We start from the raw sequence: 25,306 nt of genomic DNA, 5'->3' as shown, positions 1-25,306 counted from the left end.
TTCAACTACAAGCAAACGCTACAACAGCTGAATAAATATTCCCTTCATCTTTACAACAACATGACATCTGTGTTGTGCGATAAGCAGACCGATTTCGATTGTCCTATTGTGAACTTTCTCTTTTTAGATAGTAACACCCATGTTTCTTTCATGTGGTTTTAACATGTATGTTCCTAATATGATAACATGGACAAACGTAGGCTACTGATGGGTACACGACAGGGCTTCTGGAGATTCAACTTGACGAAATGTATGGTCACAATCATGATCTCATTAAGAAATATGTGTATTTGTTACGTTCATAAAGGTTTATCGTTTCATTGGCACTTCCCCGGTTCTCACTTTCATGACCTGATATTACTTAGATTTTACCTTGATTAGAATGAGGGTGCTGGCAGTTAAGAATAAGTTTCTTACTATCCGTATAACATTGTCTTATGTGTCTTGTATTGTTAAGGGAAATATTTTCTTCGTTAATATTTTTCAATAGTTTTATCGTTTTTTGAGTTCAACTACGAGTTTTGCTTACACTTCGGTTTTCTCACGTTAAATTATTTCATATGTCATTTTCTTTCTTCACAGGTGAACGGATTACCTAGTTTTTTTGAAAGGATCACTGCACAAAGGAAACAGTATCTAAATAAGTATTCCAGATTTGCCCCGTACATTTGGTGTATATATTTATATATCTCATTACAAAAGGTTTGCCTGTTCTCAGATTATATTTCTTGTACCATTTTGTTATTCATGAACTATATTGGACATTTTGACATTTAACAAATACATATACTGGTTGAGCTGCTATGGCCTCTTTGTCTCTTGTGTTATTATATATATATATATCGCCCCGCACAGGGAGTGTTTTTATTTTTATTTATGTATATTTTTTTATTATTATTATCTTTTTTGTAAATAATTCTATTACTAGTATATCTAACTCCTAAACAAATAGTACTCTTTGCCTTAAGACTATAATTAATGTATTAATATTGCTGTGATATCGTTACGGCGGGTACTATATGGCGGACGTCGCTATAGTGAACTATTAGGTGACGTCATAGTTTATGACGTCACAACATATTCTTCAAATAAACAGTCTGAAGAATCTCCTAGAAGAGATTAAAATACTAAACACTCGTTGTTGAGAATTTTCTTTTTATTATTTATATATATATATATAAATCGTTCAGTAATTTAAATGTATGCAGCGATATTTCCCTTACTTTGGCGATATTCTTTGAAAAGATAGTGCTATCATATTTACACCAGATCTCGTATATAGTTTTTACCATTATTGTTAATACCTCGAGGGAGAATTATAGGGTTACAATTCAAAGATAAGAAACAAATATATCAGTTTATTTGATCAATCCATGCATTCGAGTTTGGAAAATAAGAACCGATTTAAAATGTTAAAAAGGAAGAAAAAAAAAGGGCGAGATCCCCAATCCACCGACCCAACCCCGATCATTATCCCACCTCATCCCAGTATGGCATGGTTTTATCATACATTCTGGGATGATGTGACCACTTCTTACATAAGTATAAAAATGAAACCAGTCAGCTTAAAAACAATAACAATTTGGTAGATAAAATAAATACAAAGTAATTAAATATTTACAACTTTTTTGTTTTGTACTGTTTTTATGCAATGAAAACTCACAAACAACTTAACTCATATAAAATGTTGTCGTGCTTAATATCCTATATTGAAAAAGCCAAGTAGGGGGATATCTCCCACAATGGTACTTCATCAGGTTGGTATGTGAATTTGTTCTATGTATATAGAAGTGTGACCAACAACGACATCCAGGTGTAGTTAAAACAAATAGTTACAACCTGGGAGACATCACCTGATAATTGGAGGGAAACTGTCTTTCATGAATGAGAGCGAGTGTGTGTATATATATATAAAAACAATCCAGAACATTATCAGAAATATTACTTTGTTTGACAATATAATGATGTGATATAGCAATTCATCTATATACAATTACGTTGTTTTTCTTTTCTTTCTTTTTTTTCTCCATATATTTATCCGAAATCAGATATTCTTCTTTCGGAAGTCAAAAAATATAAACTTTCCAATCTGACCTTAATTGCTTTAAAGACAAACCTAAAATTATTTTTCTGTCAAATTTCAGATATATCACAGCAGAAATCATCAAAATGGACAATCGTGTTGATTAGACAACACTTAGGTAATACATACATAGAGCTATGGAGGCCCAATGTTGACAACTTCGAATACTTTTGAAGACATATACACGTTTTTAAAAACAATGCATTGTCTCTTCGATGACATGGGGATTATTATGTTGTCTTCTTTGGGTCTTTAAAGATGCGGTAGTAGCTAATCCCATTGTCCCAATCAATTTTCACTTTTCTATAATAATATTGCGTCATAATCAACGATATTTTTTCAATACCATCAATTAACTATAGTAGAAAAAGGTCACTTTCAAATATCAAATATTGAAAAACTGCAGTCCATTTGTAACTTAGCAGACATTCTTCATTAATGCAATAACTATATGTACTAGATTTTTAGTGAGGTTCTAGACAGAAAGTTTTGGATCAATTATAAATATAAGAATAGTAACTTTATTAAATTGGCAAAAAATCTTTATTTATAAATGTTTGTGTATGCATATTAAAACAAAGAGTGTTTTTTTTAAATATAATCTGTATACATAAAATATATCAAGTTACCTGAATTAGACCTAGTACGATATAAATGAATATCAATGTAAACTGACTGAATCAAATGTACAGTACCTTAATGATTACCTACTGTATCTTAGACGTACCTTGACATGTACTTTGTTATATGTATTGTTGATAATGCTTTGGAATGGAAAGGGAAAAACAATGAAAGAAAATTTAAAAAAAAATAATCTTCAATAATTTTATTTCAAAAACAGTATTATTAAGTCAATACATAGCAGAATAACAGTTATAGGATTATCTTTTTCTTTGCTTTTACTTTAGTTTCGCTGTCACTCCTGTACTTGAATGTGATTTGATGTTTGTATCGAGGTACAATTTCGAGATGAAATAATTATCGCCATTGTTGTCATCATCAGTGTCATTTACCTGAAAAATAACTTGGGGATTGCCTTTTACCGGAAAAGCCTGTCACAACCCTAGCCCTGGTGCTTCTTTACATGTGCTTATTTAGAATTTTAAAAGATATGGCAATGGGTGGATGCCAGGTGCATTAGCACAAGCACTAAGGCGTTTAATGCAGAGTGAGTTAAAAAAAACAAGCAAAAACAAGCATGAATTTAATTTGATAACAAATTTTACTGAATTAAAAGATCAAAGTAATGCCTTGGTATTATTAAAGTCCTATACCAATTGTTAGCCCAACCACAGGTAGATTGATTCATTTACATATAAAATTGTACAACATATTGCTATAAAAATCACAAAAACAGCACTGAAGCATTACGTATCCATTTCCTGTTCCTGTAGTAGTTTGTTTTGCAAATGTTCTTTAATAGTGTCTGTGGGGTTTTCGATGAAAGAGGGATGAGCTAACACTTGTTTAAACAGAGAAATGTCATTCATCCTGCAAAAAAAAAGAAGATAAGACGTCATTTCAGGAGGGTATATCGTAGAAAAGTATAATCATTACCATAATACAATATTCTTTGTTTGATTCATGGTGTGAACATATAGAGGTTTTCTGTCTCTGGTTATATTTTGCAGTACCAATGTTGTATTTTTTTTAACCTTTTTAGGCTTTTAAAACTAATTTATCAGATGTTGAACTTGTCAATGTATACTTACCAATTATCTACACTAGTTCATATTTTGTATATGTAACATTTGTTCACTCCATTTTAGTTTACCCTTTGAATCACGATAGAAGAGTGAAAAACGTGGACGAAACTTTTCCATTTTTACATTAATAATGGGTTTTTTCTGAGTAATTGCAAAGCTGGAAGGATAATTTGCCAACGTCTGCTTTAGGAAATAATTGAGCACAATTACAAAACACAAATATACCAGATGTATTAGATCAAGGGGTTTCAGTTACCTTATTCGATATTTTAATTCTGTCACTACCTTAAACAACTTGACCAGATGACACAGAACACTTACATTTGTTTCTTCCGTTGCTTTTCTTTTGGGATACATTTCTTAGTCGTTTCTTTATTGTCACTGAAAGTGGAATATAATAATTATCTATCTGTGTCTTATAGTAAAATTTGGTTTCCTTCAAATACGATATATTTTTGTCTCCAGAAGTATAGAAGACTATACAATTATTTACATAGTGTATTTCTAATCCCAGATTTTAGGAACTTGAACAAGGCGTCATTAAAAGAATAAATAGACAACAGACAAATGGATGAAAAAGAGCCAAATATACTACTGATTTTTAATATTGCTGGCAAATATATTGCAGTTCTTCTGAACAAAACAGTTTCGCAAGGAAAAACTTTCTGTTGTGTGTATCATCAGGCTACAGCCACTTGACTAGTTTCAATAAAATGTATTTCAAAGAGAGAGCCGGCAGGGGCAGCATATCCCCTTGAATAATTCATGTGCAGGGTTTGCTTTTGACCCAACATGGATTTGTATTTGATAAGGACAGGAAATCTGTATAATCTGTTCTATGTGGGTATGTTACCCATTTTAAACATATGAAATGTAGATATTATACAATCATCCATTTACAAGTTACACAGAAGTGAAGTGTACAAGTTTTCATGTTATCATTCAGAGAAACAAATTTCTATTTTTAGCAACGGTGACCTTATACCTCTGACTGCCTGTCTTATAAATCAACCAAAGTTAGAGGTTCATATGGAAATTCATTCATGACATATTTTCGTGACAAACACATAGAAGCCAAATTCAATTTTAAGCAACGGTGACCTTGAACTCCCGAAACACCGCTAAAAATCTATAGGGCTTTCATTATCCACACATAACTACGAACTTTGTATGATCTTTTGATCTAAAGTTACTATCCAGACAAGTCCAACCAAACAGCATTATATATTTATAAACGGTGACCTTGACCTCAAACTAACACTACCCAAAATCAACAGGGTTCTTTGTATTCACTAGGGCAACCTACACACAAAGCTTGATCTTTATTTGATCAGTCGTTCTCAAGTAATCATCCCGATAAGCCAACCGAAAAGGAATTCTATTTGTAGCAATGTTGACCTCTGGCAAACCGCACTCAAAATCAATAGGGTCGGTCGGTCAACTGACCAAGTTTGAACTTTGTATGATCAAACTTCATAAGTAATCATTCAGACAAACACTACGGAGAGACAGCTATATGACTAGGAACCTGGAGATCAAGGGTTCGATCCCCGGTACAAATGGTGTCCATCGCCCTTCCTGTAGTGACAGCAAGTTAGAACCTGGGTTGTGGTGTTCAAAGGCAAACACATTTAAAAAGGGGGGAGTAGTGTGGCAGGGTTCAATTGTACATAGGGTTAAGGTCGCCTTCTGGCTTCGAGCAAGAGGGAATTTCCCTTTAGCTCAGTGGTAGAACGTCCAACTAGGTACATGGAGATTGAGGGTTTGATCCCCGGTGGAAGCACACTATTCTCTTTCCTGTTAAATGTCTTAACATCAGACTGGAAATGTCTTGGCTGAACACCACTCACCTTGATTTTGGCCCAGTAGACCCCTTCAACAGAAGGTCAAGGGTCGGCAAGGCATCGCCAAGGATACCAATGTCACCAACAACTGGTGTTTGCTGTCTTTTCTTCTTTGCCTTAGCTTCTTTTTTGGCTGTATCAATGGAATTTAGCTCTGAAAAAATATGAAAAACTTAAAACACCTTTTGTTATACTACTAAGCTGTAAAGTGGAGCTCAAAACAACTCACCTATCTGCTTTAACACATTAATATTGCTAACATTACACTAGGTTAGTTAACCACAAAAATAGTTGGGTTGACTTATTCTTATACTACAGTTTCTTTGTTTCCATTAACTCTTTTGCTATTATTTATCTTCAGGACACTTATTGTGCCAATCTTTTCAACCAAACGAATGACAACAAGTCAAAGAAATATCTAATAACAAAAACCATGTGATTTAAAAGACTGTTTTCCTCGTTAAAAGGAACATTCAAGATGGCTGCTGTGGCCTGTGAATGGCAGAGGCCATTAACCCATTACTTTTCCAATACTTGACCATTTTATTGAAATTTTGTATGATCATACATTTAATGACCTTAACGTACAGAAATAAGTCCCTACTTTTGTGTATGATCTACCTAGCAAGCCACAGCAGCATCTGATTTGCAGAATAATGTTTACCCATTACTTCTTAATAATACTGTACATTCACCAATTTCACTTAAACAAGAGATGTATACATACATTCCGCATGACTTCCTACATATTTATGCAACATTCAAGATGGCCGCAGCAGCCTATGATTAGCGGGGACCTTTTTACTCACTGCTTCTATATATCTGGAACAACTTTGTTAAAACGTCATATGTATATACAACTCGAAGGCCATCTCGAATGTTCTTTCAAGGAGAAAAAAACTTTGCAAAAAATTATGTCAGTTCAGTGGGTTTGAGGACCACTTCCATTGTTGCTCATAATTTAATATCTAGTTATCAGTTGTTTTTGTTTTTTTGTAACAGGAGGGGAAAAAGCATTACCTGATCAAAATTTGAACCAGCTACTTAACCAATGGAGATACCTGGTTGCCAGCAATTGATCCAGTCCAGTTCTGTTACATTCTATTTCTTTAAAACACTTTTATCATCCTTCATATACAGTAGATTTTGCTTAATATCACTTCCCATTTGTCAGAGAAAAACATGATATTAACAGAAACATGACATTAACAGAATACGTATTTTCTGACGTGTTTCAGCCCTCAAAACCGGAAGTGAACTTAGTTAAATGCCTAAGTGATGTGGCTCTACGAAGAAGATTGTAAAATAAAAGATATTTTGTAACTAACCTTGTTCTTGACTCTAGTTGAAATATAGTATAAGTATAGAAATAAATATATTCTTTGTATTTCATTTCAGTATATGCACACATTAGTGGGGGAAAAAAATTATATTTGAATTTTCTTACTTTTCATCCACAGATCATGTTTCAGTTTCCTCTTGTCTTTCTTCTTCATGTTGAGGCCTCTAAGAGACTTGCTGGTTATTGTACTGCGGGTGTCAAAGTCAGGCAGCTCTTGTTTTAGAGTTTCTTTATTTATCTTCAATCCTGGCAATTAGAAATCCACACAATGAACATCAACATATGATACAGGGCAAGGTGATAATGTCTTCGCTTTACTCCTAAAGCTAAAATGTCGGCACTTTGTCAGAAACGATAGTCGGACTAGATGGGGAAGATCTATTTAAAAAAAAAAATCTCAATTGGAAGCTATTTAACTTGCACTGTCAGCTTTAAGCATCAGAAACTAAAATTCCTGATGATTATATAACAGGACTTTATGAAACACAAAAGAACTAGAAGCAGTAACTTAAGAATCAATTTTGTGGAATTTATATCCCCCGCTTTCAGGACATATTGTAGGTAAACATTTTTGAGGTTAGGTTTAAACATGTGAGTATCATGCTGTTGAGACATAATGTATAGCTTGAAACTTGAAGAAAAAAAGCCTGATCTAATATTTGCTAGTTATTAAACGGAAACTGCAGATAATGTTTCTGCGAAATGGATGGGTTGTCAAACTTGGCCGAGCGCTCAATGCTTTGAACCCTGTTACTAAGTTTGAAGACAATCGGATAATATTTACAAACAGCAGATACTGACATTTTTAGTTATTCAAGGGGACATAACTCCGCCAAATAAAGTCCGCTGGAAGTGGTCATCGAACTTGGCCGAGCCCTTAAGGCACTTAAACCTGTGACCAAGTTTGAAGAAAATTGGTTAATATTTGTTGTAGGTATTGCATGGAAACGAAGTGTGACAGACAGACGGACAAACCCTAATTAAAATCCCCTGTTTCGGTGAAAGCGGGGGATAAAAATAATTGACAATTATACTAGTTATATATGCAATCTACACTGACATTCACTCAATAACCATTGTTCCCACAAATTTAAGTCATTGTCTCATCACCTGACCACAAAACATGACAAGTTTCCATGGCGATGACAACAAAACAAGTGGGTGGAGCTATGTAAATTTTCAGCAAACGAAACACAACTATATGACAACATCAACAGTGAATGTGTGCCAATATAAACAAGGATTATGTCAATTTCTGGCTATTTCTTTCATTGATCTGATCACAAGTCATTAAGTTTTGCCGATGAATTTTGTCCCTTCATCTGACTTGAGAATAAAATAGTTACGAAACATTAACAGAAAAGTAGTGTTGATATAAAGAAAAGTTTTCTATTTTGGTCAGGTAACGCGGTGACAACTCCAGTTGAACACAAGTAAACTTATCATGAATGGCTTAATGTCATTATTTATTGTGATATTTAAAAACAAGAGGACAACAACATGCAACCTTCAGATGCCAAACAGAGTTACTGAAATTTCTTCTGAGGCATTCTTGTTAATATGTAATAGAAAACTGATATATAGAAGGAACTAGAAATGTGCTGTCTCAGTGAAGCTGAATTATATCTTGGATGTTGTAAAATGAGAAAAACATATTGTAACTATCCACTTAAGCTGAAGAAATACACATTCATGTCATATATCCTTTCATATCTGAATATCCTGACCAAGTCTATTTATTATTGAAGATATTGAAAGAAAATGGGTGGACAGATGGAGGTCACATACAACTTAGTAAGACCTTTCTTCTGAAGAAATACACATTCATGTCATATATCCTTTCATATCTTCGGAAAATATTTAGAGAGACAGGCACTGGTTCCCCAACCCACTTGAACAGAATTGATTCATATTAAACTATTAAAACAAATATGTTGCCGGTAAATCCCTAACAGTGAAATCGTTCACCATTTTTCATCACAATCAAGTCTTATTCAACTAAGCTATTGTGCGGATATTGTTGATCTATCAGATTATGCATAGATTTTGATAAACTTTGAACTTTGCCTCAGTCTATGTATATTGTACATGCTTACCTAGTTTCATAAAAATAACATTGTATGCAAGTCATCTTGTGGAAATGACAGAGAATGGACAAACAGACAGACACTCCTCTAAGGACCCACATCAAATAAATTCTTTAAAATGTAAATGTAGTAGACCTCCAAGAGGGGGGGGGGGGGGGGGGGGGGGGGGGGGGGGGGGGGGGGGGGATGGAAGAAGAGTCACTGCCCACAAGATCACATCCTGTCTACCAAACTATGAACCTAGCCTCTGTTATCACAGATACTGTTTTGTATTTGTATAAAGCTGTATAGCAGATGGAGAGACTGTTTATAGCAAATGCCTTTCTCTGCTTGGGGTTATTCACCCTCACAGCAGCTAATTTTAATGTCAAATGCAGGCAGCAATGCTGTAATATACACGGCCACTAAATTACCCCACCTTTAAACAGGCTGCCATCCTTCTCTGCAGGTGATAGGAGTGTTGGTGGAAACTGTAAAAATAAATTCCATTATAGCTTTTACAACTGTGTAAAAACATATTGCCAACATGTTACATTGTATTTGTAGATGAAGTACTGATATCAGAAAATTGGTTAGATAAACTCAAATTTATACCAAAATTAAAGACTTTGTTAAGCTAAAAACCTATATGATCAAATAAAAATGTTCAATAAAAGAAGATTTTTTTTATTAAATTTGAAATTGAATACTGATCTTTCTAAGCTGATTTTTGTTTTGTTGTTTTTGTATTGTTTTACGGCCCATCGACAATTTGTGTCATTTAGGGCCAAACAACTGTGAAAAAAATAGACATTCACAAAAAACTAAATACTTAAAAACCAGAAACAAAAGGTTAAAATGTGTAAAAGATGTCAAAATATATCAATACCAAACAAATTGTTTATGAAATATATATCTTATTATAGAGATGAATTGAATGTAAATAATCATAGGTTGATTGCACAGAAACTGTATCAAATAAATGTTTCATAGAGGGTATGATATATAATCTGTAACATATTTGTTTGAAATCAGTGCATTCAATCATAAAATGTTTGACTGTAAACGGCTGATAAATAATAATAATAATAATAATAATAATATACAACATTTATATAGCACCCTATATAATTTGTAAAATTACTCTAAAGCGATTTACAACATATGGATAATAATAATGGTTATAATTGTGAAAACAAAAAACAAAGGCTTACAATCACTTATATACATTTAAGCAAGCAATGTGAACATAATTGAACAAATAAAAGGGTGGTATTTACAAAATGTCTTTGCAAAGATTCTAAAATGCAGCTGATCACAAGTATGACATTAAGGTTGGTTCTTTAGGTAAAATGTAACTATGTGTGATGTAGGTATGGCCTAAGTGCAGTCTGCTCTACCTTTTGCACATGAACCTACATTAGGTTGAACTGAAAATAATTTATTGTTTGTTTAATATATAAAGTGTTTGTTATTCACGGTCTGCTACAAACATTTAAAAAATTCATTGAGGGCACTCCACATTTTGTTATATATATGAACTCTATCAGATTTGATTTTTTTAAATTGCACAAACTTTGAAATGAAAACATCATCCCTCTGCAAAATGGTCCAAATACTTAAAGGGAGACAACTCTAATTTGTAAAGTTTCACATTAGAATGGACATGACTTTTTCTGTGAAGTAATTAAATCAATAGCTTTGTTTCTTATGCAGTTAATTAAATAACAAGAGTTCCCCGGGGCGGAACAATATATGCCCGTCGAATGCCATATAGTGTTATATACTTTCTTACATTGAAATAGGATCTGCATCATTCTAAGATTGGTTTAATAGCTGAAATGCTATAAACAAGAGGCCCAGAGGGCCTGTATCGCTCACCTGAATATGTTTAAAATAATTGATATGAAGTAAAGATATAACACTCCATGGTAGGTGCTGTAAGTACATATGAAATTCCAGAAAGATCCATCCAGTACTTGAAATATAGCGAGAACAAACTTCAAACAGAGCCCCACCCCTATGCCCCTAGGGGGGTCATACCCACCAATAATACAAAAACGAGTCCCCTTTGCCCAAGGATAATATTCCTTAATTCCTATGGTAGAAGAAGGATTTTAAAGGTTTTACCTCTATTTACCCTATACGGCCCCGCCTCTCTGCCTCCAGGGGGGGCCCAGACACACTGTTTATACAAAACTAGTTCCCCTTTACCCAAAGGATGCTCCACACCAAATATAGACAAAATCCTTTCATTCCTATAGAAGAAGGATTTAAAAAAAAAAAATGCTATGTTTCCCCTATTGGGCCCCACCCTCAGGTCCCAAGGGGACCAGACCCACGGTTTATACAAAATTGGTTCTGCTTCACCCAAGGATGCTTCAGACTAAATATGGAAGAAATCCTTTCATTCCTATAGAAGAAGAAGGATTTTAAAGAATTTGCTATATTTCCCCTATTGGGCCCCACCCCTCAGCCCCAAGTAGGGCCACACCCACCGTTTATACACAATTCGTTTCCCTTCCCCCAAGGATGCTTCTGACCACATTTGGTCAAAATCGGCTTAGTCGTTCATGACTAGTAGCGATTTAGAGAAAAAGTTGACGGAGCTGCAGTATGACTCACCATGGTGAGCTAAAAATGTAGGAGAAATTCTCCAGACAAAAATAAAATACTGAAATGAACAAAGGGCAATAACTTTTGCAAAAATCGTTGAATTAAAATTCTTTTAAGGGAGACACAACTTCATATCATGATTATAATGTATACCAACTTTCAAAGAGATCGGTCGAAAAATGTAGGAGGAGATTGCCGGACAAACAAAAGTTTACGCTGGCCAGCCAGACTGACGCCGCCATATTAGAGTTTACTGACATTGAGATAAACAAGAATGTGTATCATAAACGTTTTGCTGCTTACATTTTTTAATTTAAAGAAATATTCAAAACCTATTTCTTGTCTAGTAAATACTTACTTTCGTGTCAGTTTCCATATCGTGCATATCCACTATTTCGACCTTGCTGTCTTCTTTCTTTTTGGCTGCTGCATGGTACTTCTGTCGATTCTTTTTCATTTTCCCCATTGTGGGTTTTTTTCTGAAAGTAAGAATTTATGAAAGAAAGTAGTTTCAGTAGTGTACATATATCAAAATATTCTCAGAGGGAACGTAGAAACTGGCCTGTTTCATGTTTAAGAAATCGATTGTCTTTTTCTTTAAATTCGTAGACTAATGGTATGACGTCGACAATGGTGAGTTAACGGTGAGTTAATGTCTCATTTAATATAGTTATCCAAAAGCTGAACCTTAGAGGTTTTTGGGTAATTGTTTTAAGGGCTTCCACACCTAAACCACTTATTATACTATAACATTGTGAAAAGACTCATGTAGCACAACCATTAAGTGTTTATATGTGACTTTTCGATGACTAGTTCGGTACTACTCTACACCTTCATCAGACAAATGACCAGTGAAGCGTATGTACACAAAGGTGTATAATTGTCACTGCTGATATTTTATAATCTATAATGAACAGCGAGAAACAAAATTTAAGATGTAATCCATGGCCCAATCTTGTACTCTCCCTTTGGCTCTGGCCTTCAGCCCTCGCTGGACGGGTCATGCACCTACAGCACATATTTTCCCCTAATTCTAAAAAGGGCAATACCTTTCTATTCCTGCATTTATCCTTGTAAGTTTATTTATATTGTATGGATTGATCATATGACTTGTATGTCTACATGTATGTGGAGTACTCGTACCTCAGAGTGGCTTATTCTATTTAGATACATATACAATATTGTTAGGTTCTATATCAAATGCTGTGCAGTAATTATAATTCTAGGTAGATAGCTATAGGGCGCTATTACAAATATTGTAAAACAAAAACAGTAATAAATGTTATGTTATCAATGAATTGGGAAGTACAATGTATATGTAGTAGTTCCATTTAAAAGAGATTTGATTTCCATAAATGTCAGCAAGTTTAGATCATCATTTTAAGTGTTGCATGTCTTAATAGGTCTGCATGCTAAAGAGCGGGAGGTACAGACCAGGACTGTGTACCAGTTACACTAGTAGATGTGTCAAAAATAGTCGTAGACTAATGGTACGACGTCGACAATGGTGAGTTAATGTCTCATTTAATATAGTTATCCAAAAGCTGAACGTTAGAGGTTTTTGGGTAATTGTTTTAAGGGCTTCCACACCTAAACCACTTATTATACTATAACATTGTGAAAAGATTCATGTAGCACAACCATTAAGTGTTTATATGTGACTTTTCGATGACTAGTTTGGTATGACCAGTGAAGCGTATGTACACAAAGGTGTAAATATGTATGAATCTTTGCACAATCCATACCAACCTGATGAAAATATTTAGAAACACTTATTATATACATATTATTGCCTCAGGTCCTTGACTTATTGGGCATTGTACTTATGACATTCCAAAGTTTTAGAAATCTGCAACAAGAAGTTACAAGCACAAGTGGTGACCTAAAACAGGAAATCCCTTTAATATCTATTTCCATGTCACTTCAACCACAAGCTAGGCCAGACTAAAACATATATGTGTTTCCTGTAACATGTTGGGGAAAATGAAGGGTAGGCAGATAAAGGTATTTTTTTTTATTTTAACAAATAATTGTATATGGTTTATACGGGAGAGGGATCTTGAATTTAAAAGTGCTTCTTTGAAAATTGCCTGAAAAAGTTTAGGGTGTAGGCACAAAAAATTAGGGAAGGTAGGGTAACCGAAAAAAAACAAATATTTTTTGTTTAACCGTTTCACCCTCGTAGACCATAATGAACTCATTCATATCAATGCATGGTTGAGTCTACTCAAGTTACATAGGGGTGAAAGGGTTAACCTTATATTAAAAAGTGTTTACAGTAATAACTGTGTAGATCCTTTCAAAATTTAGATACAAAAACCTTCAATCATCTAAAAACCTGACACCAAATATAAACTTAAAATTTCTCTGTGGCACAGAATTTAATCTTAAAGAAGGTGATTAAAAACAATATATAGGAATTATATATGAAAAGCTTTGTTACTGCTAATGTGATAAAAAAAAATCTGATGTTTTGTCGTAATTATACGACTTTTAACAAAATTTCTTGTATCTTGAATCTTTTAAGCTGAATCGTGTTGCAGCTATTTGTGATGTTTTGTCTCTTCAATAATTTGTATCAAAGGAGGTGACTGGACACAAATAATATTTAAGTATAGCACTAGCGAAATTATACAGCACAGATTAGCTAGCACCACAGAATTAGAAAAGAGGGATGCTATCTAAGTCTGCACTAGCACATGACAAAATACATCTTGAGACAGTCCCCTAACAGTACTTCTGGTCACGCTACACGAACATATACAAGTACAATACAACACCAAGGTAAATATGACACAGAACTTCATCTTTCATCTTAGTACAAGCCTCCGTCAATATTGACCATTATGGATTATTGTGGTTGGTCTTGTGCTGTAGTGAGCTGCATATTGTTGCGCAGTGTTTTTTTGTTTTGCTTTTTTTAGAATTTGCCATGCTGTAGTGAGCTGCATGTTGTTGCATAGTGGTATTTTTGTTTTGCTTTTTTTAGAATTTGCCATAGGATAAAAACTGATTAAAAGCAGTGTGTGTTATAGTTGTGTTGTAGATTTTGTATTTCTTCGAATATGTTATATGTGGTGCATTGTCCTGGACTAGGACAATCTAATTAAAATTACATCTTCACATCGCTCCCGTTTACTGATATGTCGCGACATATCAGTAAACGGGAACGATGTGAAGATATTATTTTAATCAGATTGGGACTAGGACGATAATATACACTAGAACAAAATGATGCCCACAAACTAACCAATGTAGGATTACTAGCCTAAACCTTCATCCTTGCCCTGACAGTATGCTCAAGCATGGATTCTGTGCACAAAGCAATTTTCTTATAACTCACTTAAATCATGTCAAACGATCAAAAAGTAAAATGTAAAGATTGAAAACAGTTTTCGGGATTAAGTCTCTTCATCTTCAATATTTTTTCTAAACCATTGACAAAATGAGATTTTTTATTAATTTATAACGAAAACAAGAAATTCGGATTGAGCACAAAATCCATGCTTGAGTATGAGAACGGTTTCATGAATACGGGCCCACACATCTACATGTATCCGTCAACATGTCTAAGTCTGGTGTCAGGGCCAGAGGAAACTCGGGGTATAACCAGGGGTCCCTGTGTTCTGGAAGCCGATTATTTATTAGTTTGGTGATGTGTGGTTCCTAAGTATATTACATTTGTTCCAGAACCAGAGCACCTCTGAGCCTAACACTAACAGCACAAACTTGCATTGTTGAACCGAATGCGGATGAAACAGTGTGGGACAAATGAATTAGAATACATACAACTGACAATTGTTATCCGTTCTCTCTGAAATCACAAGGCGGCACAGTTCTTGATGATTCTTTTAAAAGCGTGAAGCACACCGTTCAAGCCACGTTGTTTACGTTAGGTTACATGGGCGCAGCCATTTTTATACAAACTAAAACTCGCACAAATATCCGGACAAAAAATCCGGAATATCCATATTGGACTTTCTGTACTCAGATACGTTTAAAACCAGTAGTATATATATATATAAACGTCTCTGCTATACTATACAATTATAGCGTAACGACGGTCATATCACTATACTAATAAATAATCGGGTTAATTACACTTAATACATTTTTGTACATGTATCAAAAGGTATATAGTAATTATGAAAATAAAAGTTAAAGTATGGTAGGACCTATTTTAACTGTTTAATTTTTGCACTAAACTTATGTAATTTTGGCACTTAACTTAGGTAATTTTGGCACTAAACATAGGTAATTTTTGCACTTAACTTAGGTTTGCATCTATCATTGTTCACTTTTTAATTTACCTTACTTATATTCAGCATTATTTTGTTTGCTTCTTATTTGCTGACGCCTTTAATAAAGACGGGAACCCGTGGATCGGAATGGAACTCAAAAAACAACTTAAGAGACAGGAAAGACTCTACAAAAGAAAAAAAAGAAAACGGGTGACCCACAACATATCGCCCAATACTTGGAACTTAAAAAACAAATTCAAAAATCATCCAGACAAGCATATTGGAAATACATTGAAAACATAGTAACACCCAAGGAAGAAGACAATACCTACTCTGGAAAGAAACGAATTTGGACATATATCAAACATAAAAAGAAAGACAATGTCGGATTTACATCACTAAAGCTAGATGGAAAACTCTTCACAGATGCCAAATCCAAGTCAAACATCCTAAACCAACAGTTCAAGTCAGCATTCTCGGAAAAAACATCATTATCATTCGACGAATTTCGGAAATCTAAACGTATGACATCAAAGGAATATCCCAAAATGAAGGAACCTGAAATCACCACCAAAGGAATAGAGAAATTACTTGGGAAATTAAACCCACACAAAGCTCCAGGCCCTGACAACATCTCACCCCGTGTACTAAAGGAGCTCTCCAGCGACATAGCCCCAATTCTCCAGTTAATCTACCAAAAATCACTGGACACTGGAATCGTCCCAGTTGACTGGCGTTCAGCAAATGTCACCCCTGTATACAAAAAAGGACAAAAATTTCAAGCGGAAAACTACAGGCCAATATCTCTCACCTCAGTGTGCTGTAAGGTCATGGAACACATCATCGCCAGTACCATTATGCTCCATGGAGAAAGCAACATCCTCTATCCTTTCCAACATGGATTCCGGAAAAACTGATCATGTGAAACCCAGCTCATCGAATTTGTTGATGATGTCTCCAAAAATCTTCAATCCGCCAAACAAACTGATATTCTAATCATGGATTTCGCAAAAGCTTTCGACAAAGTCAATCATAGCCTCTTAATTCAACACATGGATAAGCAGCTGGCTAAAAGACAGAACCCCAAAAGTTATCATCGACAGTGAAAATCAGACACATAAAATGTGGACTTCGGGGTACCACAAGGATCAGTCCTAGGACCGGGACTATTTCTGTTCTACATCAATGATCTACAGGAAAAACTAACATCATCCGTACGACTATTCGCTGATGACACGATCGCCTACCTTACAATCACCAATCAAAATGATGCCGAAACACTCCAAAAAGATCTGGACAAACTCGCGAAGTGGGAAGAAGACTGGTGCATGATGTTCCACCCAAATAAATGCACAGTGCTAACCATCTCTAACAAAAAGCAGACGATAAAACATAATTACACCCTCCATGGCCACATTCTGGAAGCAGTTACATCAGCAAAATATCTTGGACTTACAATATCAAGCAAGCTAAGCTGGGACCTCCACATAGATAACATCACCTCAAAAGCAAACAAAACCGTTGGATTTCTGAGGAGGAACTTGAAAATATCTTCAATAAAAATCAAAGAGCTTGCCTACAAAGCACTTGTCAGACCATTGGTTGAGTACTCGAGCTCAGTATGGAACCCCTACACCCAAATAAACATCAGCAAACTTGCATCGGTCCAAAGGAGTGCAGCCAGATTTATCATGAACAGCCACAGAAACCGTTCAAGCGTTTCATCCATGATCCAACGCCTAGGCTGGATTTCACTCCAAACAAGAAGACGTCACTTAAGACTCCATATGATGTTTAAAGTTGACAAACAACAAATAGCCATCAAAAAGGAAAACCGAATCGAAACACCAATGAGGAGGTCCAGAAAACAACACGATTGGTCCTACCAAATTCAGGCATGTAAAATAGACCCAAGAAAATATTCATTCTTCCCTCGAACAATAAAAGACTGGAACGAACTTGACCCAAAAACTGTGAACTCGACAAACTTGGAAACTCTCAACGAATTGGAACTAAAAAAACTTAAACTTCTAACAGACCCCGCACTCACTAGGCTTAAGGCTGGTGGGTCGAATCAACCAGCTTAAAACGTCTGACACTACATCAGTGTTTTTACTTTTCAATTTTTACAATTGTGTGTTCACCTGCGCATTGTGTATCATAAACATTGCATAATCTTCGATAAGACGAAGGTGGCAATTGTGTGGAAGAAGAAGAAGCCTTCATTGGAGGCCATCCACCATCGTAAGGTTCGACTCGCCATTGTTCGGTATCCTCTCAGGATGGGGGTGGAGCCTAGGGGCACAGTGAGTCAATAGATTCTTTGTCAATACTAGCATGACGCTTTTTCTTAGTCTCTGTGTCATTTTCTTGACTAACAGCTCGCTACATCGATATCGTGCCGTTATTAGCATAGGGACTTCAGATTTTATTACAGCTATATTTGGACCCAAACTGAGGTGTTCAGAGTAATTTTATACTTTTTATGGGTTTAGGTCAACTTTCGGAAAAAAGTGCCACACAAGTGATGATATACTTGTATATATATCATCATTGAGGGGGGAGGGGATTTTACGAAAAGTTGATCTAAATCCCTAAAACTAGTATAATTACCCTGAATATCCTAGTTTAGGTCCAAATAGAGCTGTAACAAATAATCAGGTCCCTGTGGTTATTACCAATACAAAGAACGACGTCAGTCACACCGAATGTACAGGAAATTCTCAGCAACTATCCTCTATATAATATATCCATTATTTGCAACCCTCTAGCTCTGCACTCTAGATGACACATATTTGTTAGTCTTTCTCTCCTGGACTTCATCCCATCTTTCCTACCACTAAACTGCCAATCCTATGCCTACAGTATTCTTTGTCCCTGTCGGTCACAGTGACATGTCTGACTGGAGATTGATTGGTATTATTTCTGGAAATCTCGACTTACTGCCACTTTCCACCGCAAGTTTCTAGTCTCCTCCTGATTTGTTAAGGATCTCGAAAATCATGCCCTCTCTGCAATCTCTCCCTCCACTGCTTCCAATATAAATAAGGTTGCTTGACAACCAAGAATACTTTAGAAGTCGTTACTTTTATTCAATTTTTCGAAAGATGAGATACTAGCTAATCATATTTTTGTATTACAATTAATCTTTCCGACTACTAGATACCGATAGAACACGGCTTCCACTTGCATTGTTGCTCAACTAAACGATCATCCAAACTCCAAACTACCATTCTTGTACCATTGAATCAGGGTTACAATCGTACTCTATTGTGACATCAGTAACAGAATATTTCTTCAATCAGAGTATTTGCCCTTTCCTCTCTACACTACTATATTCATCGGTTTGGTTTGGTTTGGCTTTGTTTAACGTCCTTTTGACAGAAAAGGTCATTTGAGGACGTGCCTCCATGTGTGTAGTGTATGCGTGCTTGCATGTGTACATGTGTATGCAGGAGACAGGGTATATTGATCTGCTTGCCTCATTGCGATAGTGCGGATATGATGCCAACTTAAAAGTGATACCTCACTGAAATGCCATGCCGAAGGCACCAAGCACCGAAATCCGCCCGGTCACATTATACTGACAAGGAGTGAACCATTCCCCATTAATGCTGAACATTAAGCAGGGAATAACAACTACCACGTTTAAGGACTTTGGTATGTCACAGCCTGGGGACAGAACCCATTGCCTTCCTCACCTGGGCGAACGCTCAACAGTCAAGCTAAAAGTGAGGTATTGCAAAGCAAGGCGCTAGGAAATAAAAGGTAGCTAGAAGCAGAAAGAAGGATAAAGATCCCAAATATTGCAATGGGCGCAGCAGATTTATGTTGGTCGCCTTTGTGTCCCCAAATAGAGGACACCAAAGCAAATCCCCAATTCTGCAGGGGGGTTACCACATCAGTCGCCTCCTACGATACACAGCATGTGCATTTTTTACTCGATCCCCCACCTGCACGGATATACCATATTTATCATACCAAACTGAATTAACGCATTCGATCTCATATTGTGAGGCATTGGTTTTGCAATGAAGGCATCCGGCGTCACAAAAACATATAATTCGAGGTTCTTACATACCGCTTTATCACAACCTAGGTTCTATAGGTCGTCTCAAAAGGGTTTACAAATTAGTATCCGTGGTTATGGGGCCTTTGCAACCAGCCAATACATTTATCAGCTGCTCCCTGAGGAGCATACATCCGATGCTGCCATTTCGTCGTTCACAGCTAGCATTCAACTTTCCTACACAGTTCAACCACGTATTCATTTACAGCTGAGTAGACTGGAACAAGCGAAGTAAAGTATCTTGACCAATGTTACAACACAGTGCCGTGACGTGACACGAACCCGCAACCTTTGGCCACGAGCCCGGCGTCCTACCACTAGACTACCGTGCCTCCGTATATATGTATATGATTGTGAACTATTTGGGAGCATATCTTGTGAAATATGAAAAACATAACAAAGACCATATATAAGGGGGTGAAAGACTTCATTTCATTTCAGAATATTTATTGTTCAGATCTTAGATACAAAGGAATTGGGCAACAGGCAAAGCCTATGAGCGCCCTCTCCTTACAGTTATAAACAGTTTACACACATCATATTGAATTGAAGTAACGATAAAACATGTATATTATGTACATGAATAATGATATTTGCATGTCATTATTAAAAACAATTGGTAATGGTTGTACAAAAACTAGATTTTACAAAAAATGGGAATTGAATTATGCTGGTGGACAGCACATAGTACAATTATGTACTGGTATCATTCCATACAGCAAAGTCATGTGAAAAAAGATAAACAAGTAAGTGTAATCTAGTTAAAGCGTCTTGTATCTTTAACGGGTGAGAGACTGACAAAATCTCTTGTGAACTACAGTTTTATTAAATGATCTAATTATCTCCAGTGTCATTGAATGGTGACGACTATTAGGCTAATTCAAAACACGGAGCTGGATTGTAAACAATGAGCACGCAAAGAGTATCGTTTAGTTATCCTAGTGTTATACAATGTTCTCGCGTAGAGTGGCAGTCGTTCTATTATATGTACCCATAAAACAATCTTGAACTTCCCCATGTATCATAGAAAGGGAGATAATCTTTCACGTCTTATAGGAACGAAATGAATTGTCAATCAATGCAAAAACAAACAGGGCTCTTAAACATATTTTTCTTTAAACATTATATGTGTACATACATTACAAGGTTTTTACTCAATTCACGTAATTTTGTGGTTTAAGCTACTGTCTGCTTTCGCGGTCCCTAATTTTCGCTGATTTGCCTACTTGAATGGTGCATTTCGCGGTATCCTGTTTTCCGCGGATTTCAGGTTTAATGGTCATGATATAGGCCTAGTGCATTTTTTTTAATTATTTCAAAAAGAATTGATGAGAGTCATCTCGACATTCCGGTTCCGGTATGGCGATGAGCGGTCGATTCAAACCTATTCTCAGAATGTTGGAGGGACTTCCAAACATCAAATGATGGAGTGTGTATATCTGAGCTGATGTACGTTCTACTCATGATTGTGTAACATATTAATGTATGATATGTGCAGAATCTGGCCTACATGATCTGACTGACTGAGATGTATTTGTATGGATGTCGGCCATATTGATCGATCCTGACAATCAGCTGTGCAAGCACCAACAGAACTTTAGCTGATACTAATATCATACACATTGGCGTTGGCTAGTCCATAATCACTAATAATTGGTAGGAGAAGTCATCGTAATGCTCCATCACAGTCAACCGACGCAACGTCAGTGTAGAGTCAAAGGGGCCGATCTAGTTCTCAATTATCTCGATACTTAGGAGCTTATCCGATGATGAGACAACAACGAAACGTGCTGTTGACATGATACTTGGTCATTTTATTCATGCAGTGTATTCAAGACTGTCATAACAGAGTCATGATGTCCCATGATTTAGGCCATGCAAAATAATATCTCCCTTCCTACTGACCGTATTGATGACATGGAACAATATTCTAGGAGGACTTGCCTTCAATTCTCTGGCATCCCAGAGCAGCAAGGAGAAGACACTGACAAGTTAATTCTTAATATTATCAATAAGCATATCCTTCAACCTGTCGGTCAAACGTTAGAACTTCACCAGATTGGCAGGACCCATAGCGTTAACCGTCGTGACTTACATCACACCCAAAACCAGCATCCCCAACCCAGAGATATTATAGTGCGTTTTGTCAGCTACAGGGACAGATCTGTTGTGTGAAGAAACAAAACAAATCTGCAATTGTATCACTCATCTCAGAAAAATAACAGTTGTAGAGTCTTCATTAATGAAGCTCTGACATTTAACACAGAGCAGCATTGTTCAAGAAAACAAGGGATCTTGTCAAAGACAAAAAAATACTCAGCTACTGGACCTATTATTATTATTATTATTCTCTTTATTTCCTCCTTTAAGAAGATTTTACAAACAGAATAATGCAGTTTCAATGATAAATAAGATAATAAATGCAAAATCAAATAGATGGTAAGGAAAACTTAGTGCACAACATAATTAGTTAACACAATAAGAATAGGTTAATCAATTCGTGTACAGTTTACAAAAGAATACATAATTAATAATGTTAAGAATAAAAGTATTATGCTTTCTTTCGGACATGGCTGTGTTTCTCATTAAATGATATGCACAAAAGTTTTTAATAATCATTCGAAGTATGCATTAAGCATTTTTGAAATATGATTGACTGATGCCATACAAAATTCTGTTAACTCTAATGTATTCAGTTCATACGTTATATTACCACAAATCAGTAGGTGAAATAATTCAAAGTCTGAATGAGAGTGTATATATACGCTAAACATAAATTCACATGTATTAATGACTTGAGACCATAACTGATCCCGTAAGTCTTCTGTACAATCACATTGTAAAACTTTGTGGGCATATATCGTTATACATTTGTCCACATTTATGACATAATTCAATTTTTTTCTGAATGTCTTAGAGATACAATCAATTTCATTAACCTATGTATGGCTTTTCTGTTTTGAGGAAATTTTATCAACAATTTCCAAAATATGTGAGGAGCCAAATTATCCTGAACAAATATAAATCTGCAGAAATCGCGGTCACCACGTGCACTCATTCTCTCCTTCTAAGCTTTTTCTTCATATAACTGTACATTATGCTTTAGTTTCGCTTTCCATGTACGTTTCACTGGAAATAATCCATTTGATAAACATTCTTGTACTAATTTGCATAAATCATATTTCTTTAGAACTCTAATTACTTCATTCATAAATCCATTATTATACACATTAGTCCCTATAACTGCCATAAAAAGACGAGTAAAAAACACAAGATAAAGTATACAATTTTTCTCCAGGTTACATAATCTTCCAAACAATAATATTTTTTATGGTATCTTTGTATGCTTCTAAACTTAACCACCCTAGGAGGCCTGTGTACATGTCTGTACGGGTTCTTGTATGGAACCCTGAATTGACTTTAAAATAAAACGTGGGATAATGGTCAAAACATTGCAGGAGAACATTGTTCAGGTGTCTGAACTTGAGAAATTCTTGAAGCTCAAAGTAGATGTAACTGGTACTAGGCTGCCATCAGTATCCACTGGTACTCGCTCTGGTGACCGGATCAATAAATGCAATGCTGGTGCTGCTAGGTTTGCACATTTGAATCAGTCTATGACTTCAACACCAGTACTGACGAAGTGACAGTCTTGTTGATTATATATATATATATATGTGTGNAATATATATATATATATATATATATATATATATATGTGTGTGTGGGTCAAAGAAGTAACATAGACGGTAAAATCCCATATAATACTGGATCCTAATGGAGGTATGTCGGAGCAGATCGCTCCGAAAATTTGACAACCTAAACTTGTCCACACTGTTGGAATTACTTCTTTGCCCCATATATATATATGTGTATATATTATTGTGTATTTCATTTCTAAAAATGATTTTCATTTACATTGATCATGCAGTGATGAACCAATATATGACTCATTATGTCACTGCTCGTGTACCAGTTCACCTGTGATTCTATATACCAATTTTAGTTTGAACTGTTCAGTCTGTTGCTAATTTATCATCTGATATAATTTTCCAAAATATAGTTACCTGTACATGTAGTTTCACATATTTACCCCCCTTTGATCTTGAATTATAACAATATTTTTTTCTATTTTTTTCATAGGAACATGTAAGCAATGGAGCCATTTATTGGTGTGCAGTAAGTATACCGAGTTGCTTGTTGCTGATGCTTGTTGCCTACAAAAGAACTTAAGTTTTCTTTGCTTTAAATCTATGTCAAATTTATCGTATTGAAAGTATTCTTGTTAAGCTTATTATATCCTGAAATAATTCATTTATATTTACCTATAGCAACAATAGATTTGATCTATTTATGCTATACAAATACATTATGAGTGCCCAATATTTCATTTTGCTTGGCTAGCTTTGCATGAATTCTTACATCGTTACATTTTACATGTTCATGTGCTTATTTTGTTTTGTTCTTTCAATTAGCTTTGATGAATCTTGTTGCTTATTTTCTTTCCCTATATTTATTGAACTTAAGCACATTATGTATCTATAATTACAATAGCTCAGCTACTGATGTAAATCCCTTACCATAATTAGTAAGCTTGATAACTTGGCATTAGCTATGGTTTGAAACCTAATCCATGTAATCTATATATTATATAATTTTTGTAATATTAGTAATCTTTTATTTTCGCTTAGTTAATTTAATTATTCATGTCTGGCGTCGTTACATGTAACTGCCTTTGAATGATCTTTTTGCTTGATTAGTAACTTGCAAGCAAGCCACTTAACTATATCTGGTCTATACTCTATATACATATATGGTATACCATATACATATAGGTTCTTAAATGAATTTTTGATTTCATATGAGATTTTATGAAACGAGTCTTTGGAGTTTTTATTTTTGCGGGCCTTGGCGAGCAAAAATTACAACTTCGAGGCGAGTTTCGTAACAGCTCGTATGAAATGAAAACCAATTTAAGATACTTTTTATCACATAACTCACAAAACGTACATTTTGATAGGTTTTAAAGCCAAACGAAGAGGGCTTAATCAAACAGAGACAGCCATTTTATTGCGCCATTCACAATTTATGACGTCACGTCATTGTCCATATTATGACGTCACAATCGATTTCTGACTGGCACAGGCAATAAAAAACGCTTCAGGGTATATTACACTAGTGACACATGTAAAAATAGTACACGGTCGAATTCACTGGATAACAGGCCGATTATGTGATAAAGTGAATATATATATTTTAGCAACCAATATTTAATTTGCTTGTGTAGCTTAATTTGCTTAATTTTTCATGTCTTGCTTGTATTCTTACACTTTTAATTT

At 35.3% G+C, this 25,306-nt stretch overlaps 1 protein-coding gene across 1 annotated transcript; it reads right to left on the bottom strand.

Annotated features, from left to right (window-relative positions):
- Positions 1-3,282: 3,282 nt before the first annotated feature.
- Positions 3,283-15,579, bottom strand: LOC110442392 (ribosome biogenesis protein slx9-like). The gene is made up of 7 exons (XM_021485976.1): positions 15,447-15,579; positions 12,016-12,136; positions 9,481-9,532; positions 7,081-7,221; positions 5,640-5,787; positions 4,111-4,170; positions 3,283-3,574 (listed from the first exon to the last, which is right to left on the bottom strand). The coding sequence occupies exons 2-7, from the start codon at positions 12,121-12,123 to the stop codon at positions 3,451-3,453; spliced, it is 633 nt and encodes a 210-aa protein (XP_021341651.1). The 5' UTR covers positions 12,124-12,136; positions 15,447-15,579; the 3' UTR covers positions 3,283-3,450.
- Positions 15,580-25,306: the final 9,727 nt, after the last annotated feature.

Source organism: Mizuhopecten yessoensis, unplaced genomic scaffold (assembly GCF_002113885.1).
Source record: "Mizuhopecten yessoensis strain PY_sf001 unplaced genomic scaffold, ASM211388v2 scaffold716257, whole genome shotgun sequence".
In the NCBI taxonomy this organism is placed as follows: Eukaryota; Metazoa; Mollusca; class Bivalvia; order Pectinida; family Pectinidae; genus Mizuhopecten; species Mizuhopecten yessoensis.
The sequence above is the reverse complement of the archived record's forward strand: the minus strand, read 5'-3'. Positions and strand labels throughout refer to the sequence as shown.